This window comes from Nyctereutes procyonoides, unplaced genomic scaffold, assembly GCF_905146905.1.
Source record: "Nyctereutes procyonoides isolate TBG_1078 unplaced genomic scaffold, NYPRO_anot_genome, whole genome shotgun sequence".
NCBI classification, from domain to species: Eukaryota; Metazoa; Chordata; class Mammalia; order Carnivora; family Canidae; genus Nyctereutes; species Nyctereutes procyonoides.
The window spans coordinates 43,464,352-43,478,278 of NW_026575126.1; the positions used below are offsets into that span (position 1 = coordinate 43,464,352).

The 13,927-nt window shown below is 44.7% G+C and overlaps 1 protein-coding gene across 15 annotated transcripts in view; it reads left to right on the forward strand.

Moving 5' to 3' along the window:
- The window catches only part of RBFOX1 (RNA binding fox-1 homolog 1), a 1,051,909-nt gene that overhangs the window by 964,059 nt on the left and 73,923 nt on the right, over positions 1-13,927 (forward strand). For 10 of the 15 annotated variants that reach the window (XM_055340886.1, XM_055340889.1, XM_055340888.1 and 7 more), the window contains one exon: positions 9,878-9,958. The exons of the other annotated variants lie outside the window; for them this stretch is intronic. In XM_055340886.1, the coding sequence (XP_055196861.1) occupies positions 9,878-9,958 (81 nt within the window). The remainder of the gene's footprint in view (positions 1-9,877; positions 9,959-13,927) is intronic. 15 annotated transcript variants of the gene reach the window in all.

Here is a 13,927-nt window from a genome sequence, read left to right on the forward strand (position 1 = left end):
TCCTTGGTGGGATTTCAAACCCTATTACAGATTCTTAAACCTGATCATGAGGTTCTAGCCAACATCCTTAGCCTGGAAGAGTCAGGTGCTTCCAGGCTGAAGGCAAATGAGGAACTGTTTGATGTGACTTAGTGCAAATGGGGTTGGTTGATGGATATTTGTCTTTCCACGGTTGGAGAGGATGTTTAAACACCTCAAGACCAAGTATCACCATTAATAAGCAAATGTATCTCCGTGAGTGAGTCTGAGCTTCGGAGTCACACCAGACTGGCTCAGATTTCAGTTGTCTTCTATTTTTCTCTCTCTGGGTCTTATTTTCCTTTTGGGTTTGATAAGGGAAAAAAATCATAATGTGTGCACAGTGTACCTGGTTCAGTACCTGAAACTCGGTGGCATCTTAATGGTCACTTTCACCAATATTAGCTGTAGCTTGATGTTGTTTATGAAGTACCTAACATTTTACTATCATTAGCAGCATGGTCATCCCCTGGGAGCAGATTGGAAATGCAGATTCTCATGCCCCACCCCAGACCTACTAAATGAGAGTATTCATTTTAGAAGGCTCCCCAAGTAATTCAGTGCCTATTAGAATTTTAGAAGCAAAAGCTCTAGGATAGCCCTACCTAAATACTAACAGTTCCAACCCTGAAGGAGATAAAACATATTTCTGTTGTTTTTGTTGTAGTTAAATTGTTAGCCTTCCACAAATACGTTATGGACAATTTTTTCTAGTTGTTTTATTATCTCGAACAACAATGAATTAGAAAGAAATTTTTGTCAGGCATTCAAAAAACAGATCTTTAATTTTTTTTGGTTGTTTTTAACAAAAATGAAATAAAGTTAAATTGTAGCAAGTATTGATAAAATGATGCTCTCTGAAATAACTTGTGACAGCTTCCCGGGGAAGGGCTAATGCTGTCCTGACAATCACTCTTGGTATCTTCCAAACAGAAAGTGAATGTTAGAACAGAGGTCAGCAAACTTTTTCTGTAAAGGTCCAAATAGTGAATATTTTAGCCTTTGCGGGCAATAAGGTCTCTGTTGTAACTACTCAGTTCTGTCTTGTAGCATAAAAGCAGTCATAAATAATAGGTAAATGAACAAGCATGGCCCTGATCCAATAACTCTTTATAGATACTGAAATTTAAATTTTATGTGATTCTTCATGTTGTGACCAAATATTAGTCTTCTCTTGATTGTTTGCAACCATATAAAATTGTAAAAAAAAAAAAAATTTTTTTTTAAAAGAAGTAGACTGGATTTAGCCAAAAGACAATAGTTTGCCTACAACTGATTTGGAAGACTAGCCTTCAGGTCGTGGGTCCCAGGGATCTGTCTGATTTGATTTGCATTCAGCTCCATAAAATTTCTATCTGTGTGACCTCGGACAAGATTTTAAAACTCTCTGTGTCTCAGAATCCTCATCTATTAAATAGATGTAATGATAGTACCTGTCTTACAAGGTTAAGAGTAGGGGATAATCCAAATTAAACATTGAATAGGTTTGCTTGGCGCTTTTAGGGTAATTAGTAAGTGGTATTTGGAATTGCTACTGCTAATGTGTTTAATATCATATTGAGTTAAATATTTTCTGTAAAAATCACTATTAGCTGACATTTTGGAGACAGGGGGATAAGAGCAGTTCAAGTAAGTCATTATATTTTCTAAACAACAAAAAGGAAGAACCTTGTATAGAGATTCTCTGTAGTATTCCTGCAACTTTTTTTTGTATAGTCTGAAATTACATCAAAAAGAAAAGTGAAAAGGAAAAAAACCCCACAAAATCACGTATTTCTTTTTAACTGTTATGAAAATTGGAACTTGCATAATAAATTGGAGTGAGAGATTATTTACACTATATACAGATTCACTTCAGGGCTCCCTTAAATATGGAAATCCCCTGGCACCGTTAAAACATGATTCACTTTATAAGAATTAAATATACATACAACATTTTTCTGCAACATCTGTGCCTAAATGGAAATACCTCTGTATTTAAAGCTCAACCATAACCCTTCAGAGAGGCTCATCTTTCAGGCATGTATAAAAGCATTAAGGATTAGCTGTGAAAATATTCTTACATGTATTATTAGCTCAGTTCTAGTCTATGTTAAAAAATGTGTACCTGCAAAAAATATCCGTAGCCCATCAGGGCATTGGATAAATCTGTTGATTGGAAGCAGTAATCTCCATGGGCAGGGACACATATGGCAACCTCCCAGACCTCGACCTCTAACAGACGCTTGGTGCTTATATGGCCCTCACGTAGTACAGTGCCTCACTGATCCTCACGGCAGAGCTCATTATGAGGCAGGCTGGTGGCTATATTAGTCTGCCAAGGCTGCCATGACAAAGCATCACAGACTGGGTGGCTTGTGCAACAGAAATGCATTTTCTCACAGTTCTGGAGGCTAGGAGTCCAAGATCAAGGGATCTGCATGGTGGGTTTCTTCAAAGGCCTCTCTCCTTGACTTGTAAACAGCTGTCTTCTCCCTCAGTCTGCACATGGTCTTCCTTCTGCGTCTCTGTTGTAATTTACTCTTCTCATAAGGACATCAGATACATGGAATTAGGGTTTACCCTCATGGCCTAACTTTAACCTAATTACCTCTTTAAAAATATCATCTCCAAAGATAGTCACATCCTAAGGTGCTAGGAGCTAGGATGTCAGCATGGGAATTTGGATCCTACACACTTCAGTCCATAACAGTAGGGCAGGAATGGGTGTGCCATTTTGAATGGGAAACCAAGAGTGGCCTCACTAGGATTGTGCTGTTGGTAATCTTCTGTACCTTCTTTACCAGCCCACTTCCAGAGAGTTTGACAGGATAGTTAGGACCAGGAGTTACTCTTTGTATTTGAAACGCTATGGAGGAAGGGCAAAATTGGTAGACATACAAAACAGCAAAGATAAAAAATAGGTCAGTTCTACCTCTTTGCACACAGAAGTACTCAAATCAGGTATATTCCGCCATTTTTACTTTTTTTCCTAAACATGTTGACATGCCCTTGGGCCTGGATTACTCAAAGTGCACCTGTAGCAGGACAGTCACCTGGGCTGCTGATCAGAAATGCAGATTTCTGGCCCACTGTGTCACACTCTTTAAGGGTGGGGCCTTTGAAGGCATCCCATTTAAGTTCTCCCCAGTTGATTCTTAAAGTCTCACAGGCTTTGAAAACCTCCAATTTTAGGAAGGCAAGAATGCACAGCACTGAGTTCTGGGGGACTGGCTCTCCTCTAATGTTCCTCAAAGTATGGTTCCCTGAAAACACGAGAGAGCTTGTTGAAAATGCAGGTTCAAGGCACCTGGGTGGCTCAGTAGTTGAGTGTCTGCCTTTGGCTCAGGTCGTGATCCTGGGATCCTGGGATCGAGTCCCGTATCAGGCACCCCATGAGGAGCCTGCTTCTCCCTCTGCCTATGTCTCTGCCTCTGTGTGTCTCTCATGAATAAATAAATAAATAAATACATAAATAAATAAATAAATAAATAAATAAGCTTAAGAAAGAAAGAAAGAGAGAGAGAGAGAGAGAGAGAGAGAAAGAAAGAAAGAAAGAAAGAAAGAAAGAAAGAAAGAAGAAAATGCACGTTCTCAGCTCCATACCAAAGCAATGGAATCAGCCAGAAACTTTGGGAGTAGGACCTAGCATTCTGTGTTTAACAAATCCCCTAAGTGATTCTGATGATGCAGATGATTATAATAACCCATGGGGGTCTGAGGACACTGAAGACCCTGTGTGCTTGCCACCTCTTTCTGAATGTACCACTCCCATGAAAAAGATGTTTCCAGGTTTCTCTTAGAGTGAAGTATCCCTTTGGCACCAGCTCTGAGCTTATTCTTTCAGTTATGACCAAAATTTTCCTATTTTTATTCTAATCTAATAATATATTTTAAAAATCATTCTGTAACAATGGAAGAGTCATTGGTAGGAGTCATTGGTGAAGTGAGTGATGTACTGGGAGCCTAGATAGCTTTGTTTCTCACCTGAAATTTGCCTCTAATTGATAATAAGGCTTTTCACAAACCACATCCCTCTTCTGTGGTTCCCATCTCTAAAGAGGGACTATCCGACCGTACTTACTAGGGAGTAACAAATGCAGGAGGGAAATACTGAATATTGAATAAAAGTATCTTTTTTTGTATAAAATCGAAGTATTATTTTTAGTAGTGATTACTATTAAGTATTCTTAGTTATGACTGCAATCAATAACAGAAATAGGGAATCAACATTCTGGCACTCATAATAATCATGTTGAATAAAAATTGTGCCAAAATTACTATTAAATTTTATTAATCTCAACAAGCAAAGTAAATAACCATAGTGTCTCAGGCTTGGGGGGTCAATTGAGACACGTTCCTTTGTTCCCCTTTGTGTGTATGTATTTGTTCCTGAACATGCAGGTAAAACAAGACAGAGTGTCACTCTTTTGAAGGGCACAGGGGGCTCAGCGTGTGTGCCCCAGAACCCACACAGCACCTGGCCCCGGGAGAGGCCAGTACACACTTGGGGAATGTATGGCAGCCCTCGTAGGCCACCTGTTCTTAGCTGAGCAGTAGCGACAGAGAAGCTCTGCAACAGCCTCCTGCATCACTCACCATTTCCCAGTGGGATTTGTCCTCTCAGCCCCCTTTCCAAAGTCACTAGGCTACGTGGCACTGGAAAAGCTGGACCCCAGCAAAGGGCTGTGTTTGCAAGGGACTCTGCATCAGCACATAGTTGCTTGCGGAGGTTCAGACGGCACATGGCACACTCAGAACCTTACACAGCAGGTGTTCCTGAATCCCTGTTGGCCCTCAGAAAATTAATAAAGTGTTGTTGTTTTTCTTTGTGTCTTTAATTTTTTTTTCATTGCAGTAGAGATAAGGGCATTCTTCTCCAAGTGTTCTAACTCATCTTCATCTTGGAGCCAATGAAGTGAGTCAGCCACTCCCAGTTGCAGTTGGGGTGTTTCTTTGACATTTTTTTTCCTTTTCCCTTTTTTTTTTTTTTTTTCTGAATTCAGAAAATACAGCATAGGCCTAGTCATTTACCCAGGGCTGCCCTGAAGCTCTGCCTATTTGATACTAAAATGGAAGGACAGACATTTTTCAAAAGAGCCTTTCTCTTCTTCCTTTCGCTCCTCCATTCTAATTTTATTTCTTGCAAGTGCAATAGGACTGCCTGTCCAAAACCCCGTGGTTCCTCTTGTCAGGTCCCTCCCCTGCCTCTCATGGGTCTCTGGTGATGAAGGAGGACAGAGACGTGACTCCTGACCTCTTGAAGTTCACAGCATCCACAGGAAAACGCTCATTAGATAGAGCACTACAACACAAGTTAGGAAAGCAGAGGAAGGAAGCTGAATTTGGCAGGTGGGGGCAAATAGATATGGTTTCTAGGAGAAGCCAGAGCTGAGTCGTCGGGAAGGGAATTACTTAGGGGGAGGGGCAGGGCTTCCAGGGAGAAGAATTATCTTCTATAAAGGCAGAGGTGTGAAAACGCACTGTGGTTCCAGTTGGATTGAGTCCAATTTCCTCACCTAGGAGCTAGCAGCAGCGTACAAAGTTTAGATGCTTCCCCTTCTCTGTCTGTGATGGGAATCACCCCTTTGAGGCTTCTCCCTGCCTCTCAGGGGGCCAGAAATGATTCCCAGAGCTGTGGGGAGTCTCAAGAAGAAAAGGCCGGGTTGCCCCATCTGAACGTGGACCTTGGCTCACCCTCTCTCAGCGGGAGGATTCTGATCCTGCCCAGGAGAGGCCCTGTGGACACCGTGCTGGAATTTGGGATGCTGATGTTGGTGGCATCATTGAGTGAGGGTGACAGACCTTGCAAAAGCTCTGCTTATTCCAAAGTTTTCGCTCTGCCACATAGAGCCAGTTCCTGCCAGGCACAGATACGGGCTGCTCAGATTTCATGTTAAGCTGGATGAGTCAACCTTAAAAGAACCAGAGAAGAAGAGGAAACAAGTGAATCCCATAGCTAGGGCTCAAAACTGCACCTGGACTTTAGGCATGCACATCCCCAGCAATAGACAAGGGGCCGAGGGAGGCGCCCTCAGGAAAGATTGGTTGGACAAAACACTATTTTTAGCCAAGGAAACAGAAATGAAGAGGTCTTTAAAAACAATAATTTGATCATCTCCATTAATCCTTTGAGAGTCAGGTATTTTGCTCGGGGCTGAGAATAAATGAGTATGGTTTGGCTCTGACCCAGGGGTGCACATTGTGGCTAAGACCAGTATGTAAATGAAACGTCTCAGTACAGCATGACAAGGGATCTAGTAGGGAGGGTTTTGTTTTGTTTTGTTTTGTTTTATGTAAATGGGCTCCACACCCAGGGTGGCACTCAGCGCGGGGATTGAACTCACAACTCTGAGATCAAGACCTGAGCCAGGATCAAGAGTTAGAAGCTTAACTCAATGACTGAGCCACCCAGGCACACCAAGCAAGATTTTTTTTTTTTTTAATTGTGATCCATTAACTCCTGGGGGCTGGGGAAAAAAACAACTTTTAAATGACACAGTAGGAATTGCGATGAGGCCTTTTTTTTTTTTAATTAAACCCCATGAAATTCCCAGTGTTCAATCCTATTTGACATAAAGAGGTCACTTTCCTACAGTTTAACCTCACAGTAGGAGCAGGAAGGGCACAGAGGTTTCATCCCATCCACCAATTCTAATCAAACGGTAGCAACTGCCTAGAAGCTGTGTTAAGAATGATTCTGAGGATTCCAGGATGATAGGAAAGGACGCTGTGGAAATTGGTGAATGGTCTGTCCTGGCTACGGAATGGTGGTGGCTAGTGGTATAAATTGAACACAGTTGCCATCTTTAAATTATAAGGAGGAAGGCCCCCCTTCCCCTCCTCCCACAAAAGCCTGGATGTTCGAGTAACTGGATTTTCTAGTAAAATTGCTTTATAAGCCAAGGCTCAGAAGTCTGAGAAGGATAGGGTGTCCCCACGGTGGCAGACAGGTCGTAGTAGCTGGAGGCAAAGGGTTTATGTTGGGAGGATGGTGCATGAATAGAAAACACAAGGTACTCGTTAGAAAGCTACATCACAAGGTGCCTTGAAGGACCTTGTAAACACTCCTCATGCTGCTGCTTGTACCTGATTATCTATTTGACTTACTTTTTTAAACAAATACACATGACTTGCCCCCCCCCCCGCCCCCTAGAAAAATGCATGGAGGTTACGGTATTCTTCTCTGCCTCTTTCTCTTTAATTCAAAGCTTTCTTTTAAGAAAAGGTCACAATGTACTAAGAGAACATACAATAAGTACTTTGCAAATTAAATTAGAGGATGTTTTTTAGGTAAAATAAAAAGCAAGTCCTGTGACAGTATAGATTTTGTTTTACAAAGGTCAAAATTATTGCATAAAGAATTTTTTTTCACTACCAAGAGGGCATCCAAAGAAGTTATTTCAATACAGTTTCCCAGGATCTACGGCGTAAGAGCATTAGGAAAGCTTCATTATGCCCTGCCAGGATTTAGCTTTCTAGAGGGAATCTGTGTTGTGTCCCAATGGGATTCTCTAAATTGCATTGAGAATGCTGAAAATTGACCCCAAGGTTTTAACTGCACAATGTTGAAATGTCCTTCTGGATATATTTTTGCTACAACTACGCTATATTTCCTTTGAAACCAAGGCACCCCCAAGAAACTTCAGATTTCACTTTAACAGTGGCTTTTAACCAGGGGTGGACATGAGAAACTCATGGCATTTCCTCACAGGTCCCACCCTAGAAGATGCTGATTTGGCAGCTCTCTGCACCTCCTATGGAAACATCCGTTTCTATCTAAGGCCGTAGGGGTGAGCAAGAACATAGGGATGAATGGTCTCTGCAAAGTCAGACTAAGTACTCGTTGATGAAGCAAAGTGGGGGTCAGGGCATGTCCTTCAGGTGGGTGTCACCCCCCATCAGGTGATTTCAGACCCCACACCCCATGGTCTGCTGTTCATATTGTTTGCTGGTTATTACCATACGATAATACCAGTTTCTTGCCAAAACCAGAAATACTCACTCACTGAGAAGAAATTAGACCACGTAATGTCCCACCTTATATGTTGGGATAAACTTCTCAAATAAACTAGAAAGAAGAAAGAACCCTCTGTTTAGCAAAGGTTGATCATGACTCAGACCCAACCAGACTCTGAATCCATTTACGGCCAAGAGAAGGCCAGTCAACTCCACTCTTATATCCAGGCTTTTGTGGGGACTCTTCTCCAGCTACAGGCGGAGGAAACCAGGGTAGATATTACAAGGACGAGGGGACATTCCTCCAGATGGAACTCCTGTCCCTGGGCTGCCTCTCCTTGTCAGAGAATGGAGGGAGGTGCCTGAGTTGGTGATGGGGGTGGGGGGGAGGCACTTAGGGATTTTCCTACATCTTTGCTTTTCCCGGAAATAATAATGAGCAAAGTCCAGGGAAACACAGGGAAGAGAGGGTACAAGTGGAATTCTCAGGAAGCTCCTCAGCCCTCCTCATTGGATCCATCTATTCTTGCTCTGCCCCTGAGGGATGGGGAGCAGTGGTCATGGAGGGGAGCCAGCTCTGGAACCGTGTTTGTTTTTTGAGTTCAGGGAAGTTGGCTATGTCTTAATGGTTCCCATGGCGCACCCTCTCTGTGCGGACCCCCACTCGCTCTGCAACTTTTAACTACACTTCTGTTGACCTTGGGAAAGCTCCCGAAGGTTGTCGAACCCCTTACTTAGCAGGCACTGGGCCAGGTGTGCGAGGAGGTGAGCTCACGGCGAGGCAGGCGTCTTCTCACGGGGGAGGCCCTCCAGTTGGGTGATGGCAGGGGGACCCCAAGCCACATGGAGGCAAGTGAGCAGGAACCACGGGAGCATGTTTCCATCATCGGTAATGGGCTGACCACTCCCCAGAAGTCTCTCCCATTCTTTTCAAAGTCTGACTGTGAGCTCTGTAGCAGCAGGAGAGAGAGGGCTGACACCCTGAGGATTCCTGACCCTGCTCATCCTTGGAGTGGGCGGTTGTTCAAAACACATCACGGATTGGGGAGATATCTCAGGATTGCGCCGTTCCCTCCCGCTGGAAAATTCCATTGTGCCAGGATCAGCCCGGTGCCCTTTGCTTTAAATCAGGCAGAGGACAGGCGGCTCTGCAGTGCAGGCTTGGGGAGGCGGCCTCTCTGGCCCGAGAGCCGAGAACTTTCGGGAAGAAATGAGAAACGCAGAAGCCCAAGGACTATCTCACCCCAAGGCCAGCGTGGGCCCCAGGGTGGGTCATGCGGAAGGTGGAAGTGGCGCTCATTTCTTCCCTGCTGTATTTCTGTTCTTCCCCTGAAGAACTGACTCAGCCAGTCTGGGGGGGCGGGGGGGGGGCGGAGAAGGTTGCTCCCACCATAGCAGTCAGTGCATGTGCTCACCCTTTACCCACCGATGACTACACGCCAGGCCCTGTGTTGGGCACAGGTCTAGCCACACAGTTCACAACCTTCCTGGAGGTAGGTATGTTCACCCCATTTTCCAGATGTGAATCCCAAGGCACAGAGAGGTATAGTGACTTACCGAGATCACACAGCTAAGTGGCATCAGAGCCAGGCTTGTCATCTAGCTCTCTCTGATATTGCCCAAGCTCCCTTTTGAGTATGCAGTATGCCATGCTGCCACCATCCCCTGGGTCCGGGGGCCAGCCAGACCCCCGCTACGGAAACCCCAGGTGACAAGGAGTGACATGTGCTTGGAGGGCTGGAGGGTGGGCTTCCAGTCCCCTTCGGCTAAGACAGGGGGCTTCCACGGGTGTCCCCACCCTGTGCACGGGGATGTGGCTATGTTGTCATTTCTCTGCCTTTCTCGTTTGCATCGCCTGATCTCTCAGGTGTCGTGTGCCTGTTCCCAAACCAGATACCATCTATCTTTCTCTCTTTCGTAGGCACCGTGCTGTTGTGCCAGGCAAACCAGGAGGGATCTTCCATGTACAGTGCCCCCAGTTCACTTGTATATACTTCCGCAAGTAAGCCCGCTGTTGTGGCTCTCTTTTTGTTTTGTGACATAAATCTGAGTCCACTCGCCTTCCCTGCCATGTAAGTTCTCCTTCCCTTCCCTCTCTGCTCCACCCTCCCCGCGCCCTCCACAAGGTGAAGTTGGTTCTCATAAGCATGTCTCTGTGTGTTCCCTGTCACCTTAGCATCCAACCCCTTCGCTCATTACGTCTGAACACTCACTTCTCAGATGTCCTGGTCATCCTATGTTGAGACCCGGCAGGATCGGGTCCAATGGATGGGACCTGAGGCATTGGTGTGTGTGGGGGGGGGGACACAGGGATGGGGGGGAGGGGGGGGAGGTTGGAGCTAGAGCTCACTGCCTGCCTTCTATCACGGCTTTGCAAATTAACGTGGAAACAACCGACATAAAATATGCAGGCCATCCATGTGGCACCCTCACCCAGCAAAAGGTGCTTCATTGTTACGCTTGAGCACCTGTGTTCTCACTGCGGGAAATAACCACTTGTTTGCAAGGCTGTTCTGCCCTTTGCTATGTGATTCCATTCTCAGCAGAGAGGAAAATGAGGGTCTCCCCCCAGCCCCCAATTTAACTGTGTCGGGGGAGGATGACAATAAAAGGCACTTTAATAGATACAAATGTAGCCCTCAAGTGGTAGGGGAAGAAGATCAAAAATAAACATGGAAGATAGATTGTGGTGTTGACATGGAAAGACCAAGGATGTCTCTGCCTGGGATGGATGCTCCAAGGGGGGCAAATGACCCGCCCTCACCCCAGTTCCCAGGTCCCCAGACCAGGTTGAACAATTACAGTTCTTGTGGATTCCATCATGGTGCCCCCAGCTGGTTTGCCCCTCCTCGGGAAGACCCCCATCCACAGCTGAGACCTTCTGTGAAATCCCCATAACTACTAAATTGGTCCTCATTGGGGTCAGTGCTCAAAAGTGGGTGTGGGGTTGGAGAAGGTGGGCTGCTAGAGACCAGCTAGGAAGGGGGGTGATGATTAGGAGGATGAGAGACAGAGGGGAATCCTCCCCGAGTGCCAGGATCAAGCACCTCCATTCCCAAAGGCTCAGAAAAACCAAACTCTTTGCTGTGGGGCACAGGTTCGAAGCAGTCACCAAAAAACCAAAGATGTGACTGTGACAATCCTGAGGGTTTCTGAAGGTACCAGGTTATGGGGGCAGCCAGCCGTCCTTCCCAACCAGCACAGCATCTTCAGGAGCAGGTTGGGCATGCATTACATTCAGGGTATGCTCCTATGTCCCCAAAAAGCCAGAATCTAACCATCTGGCAAGAAGTGGTTCTTTCTAACCGTATAGAAATTGCCCCCTTTGGGTGGGGTTAATGTGTACGCATGTATCCGATAGAATTAGGGCGCTAGTACTCAGCTTCACATGCTCACCATTGTGTCATCCTCACAATCTGCACCAGGTAGGTATTATAATGTTTGCTTTACAGCAGAGGAATGGGGGCCACTGATGCAGAGTGATAACCCAGGATCGCACGGCCGCCATGTGGTAGATTTGTTCTTTGAACCTGGGAAATTATTCAACTTCTGACTGCTTTTAGGGTTCCTTTGGACCCTATCATCATCATCCCCTTGTCTCTGTCCCCTACCTTCTCTATAAACGTTATTTTCCGAAGGAGCGTTGGCGATCCAAAACGTAACCACAGTTGAGTTCCAGAGAGTTTCGTTTTATTCAGTAAAACAACATTGTCCTATAGAACTGTGTAAGATGAAATATTCCATATCTGCGCTGTCCAGTACATGGAATCGTGGGACAGAGGCGCTGACCTTTTTTATTCAATTTAATTTTGACTACTGTTACTCTTAATTACCCACCTGGGGCACATGGTTACCATATTGGAAAACCTGGCTCTCAATGATCATATGAAAAATAGGCATTTCTAGAAGTGAGCAAAACAAATTAATTCCCCCCAAAAAAGGGCTGGTTTGAATGGGTATAGCCATTTTAAGGTGGCATTGGGGGAAAGTGTGTATCATCATATCAAACATGGAAATCTATCGCGAATTCTTCATATTAAAATAGGGGAAGCATACAGTAGAGATAGGGATTGGCAAACTATAGCCCAGGAGCCAAATCCAGCCCACAGTCTGTTTTTGTAAAGCTTGCGAGCTAAGATCCCTCGTAGAGTTCTCGAAGGATTGTAGAAACAAACCAACAAACAAAAGACAAACAGCATGTGACAGAGATGGAGGTGGCCTGCGAAGCCTATCATATTGTCATTCTCGCTCTTTACAGGAAAAGTGTGTTGCTCTCAGATATAAAGGGTCCATTGTATTACTGCAAATACAAAACGACAATATCACTTCAGTGGTTATACTTTTCCCCCCAAATTTAAAAGTAAAAATTTATAATAATTATTGAGGCCATGTAATGTGTGTCCAACACCCTTCCCTTCTAAATTGCATAATCATAGTATCTACACATTTTTCATCCTATTATTTTCACTTAAGTACTATCATGTCATGTGTGCTTTATGAAAGTATGTTAATGGCCTCATAATATTCTATCGTTTCGCACTATTATATTTTAAGCTACCCCCCCTTTGTTGATAGGGATTCTTCAGAAATATTAAAGAAATGTCCCTATACATAGTAGTGTTGAAGAAAGCAACGAATAAGTAGTTAAGGGCGCTACCCCATAACAAAACAAAATAAAAAGCTAGTTTCTTACAGTGAGAATCTTCACTTGCCGATCCCTTCAGCAGCAGTATCCAGACGGACAAGCTCCATGAGTGTTTTGTATGGACAGCCAGCTCTGAGGCTTCTCCTTCCCCACCTGGGTCAGCAGAGGGACCGTAGATTACTTCCATCTTGAGGCCACAGTGCGTGCTGAGTGTAAAGATTATCCGTTCCTCCCTGAGCCACATTGCTGAGCCTTTCTGCTTTTGTTCTCCAAGTGAGTGATACCTTTTGGGGCTCAACTGTTTGCTGTCAGCTGGCTTCTTTGAAACATCACTTAGGTTTTCTCTTCCAGATGAAGGTGTATATTCCATTGGAAAGTCACACCTTATGTGCCAGAAACAATCCCACCAGCAGGTAGAGGGTCATTTTTGCACGTGCGCGCTCTCACACACACACGCACACACACATACATCAGGGGCATGCACACGGCCACCGAGGTTCATCTCCTGTACGGGTCTGACATGCACGTGGCTGAAAGACACATCTCTTGTCCCTGAGGTGGTGTGGCCTCTTTTTGCTAAGGACCCATCCTCCCCCAAAGCTGAGGGTCCCTTACTTCTCAGCAGTCTTGTGGGATGCACCTGCTTTTTAACTTGAAAATGCATATATTTCTCATGGTTATCTAATAGTCGTGTGCCTGAAGAAAGGTGTGCATAAATTACACTTTTGTAAATTGGATCTTGTGTGTTTACTGACTTCTATGATTACTCCTGAGTTTGTGGGGTTTTTTTTTCCCCCCCCACGGATCTTTCACTGGCCTTGGATGTTTTAGACTTAAATTGCCCCTCTGCCTAACCAAATAGCTAATCATCTGTAAATAACACCCTTAAATGCAGTATGGGAGATGGTTTTTAAGGGAACCCTGCTGCATTTCTCTGTAATGAAAATAATTCCTACTTGAGGTTATCTGTTTTTTGAGATGCACTTTTACATAATGGGTTTTCCACCACTTGAGTGAATCATCCTGGTAATATGACCCAGGACATGAAAGCATTAAGGGAAAGATTTCCACTCACAGCTCTATGTCATACAGCCTAATCCTATTCTCTGGTTTCTCCCCAGCTGACCGCAGGCTCCTCCCTCATCCCAACCTTATCCTGCTGTGAAACCCCAATGCAGCCTGTGTCACGGGACATCATGCATCCTCTCATGTGTCCCAATGAACCACTGGCTTGCAGAGTGTAAAGTGGGCCTACTTTTTAGCAGAAGAACCAAGTCGAAGCAGAACTAGGCCAGATCACCTTGTACCAAATGGAAAAACATTTAG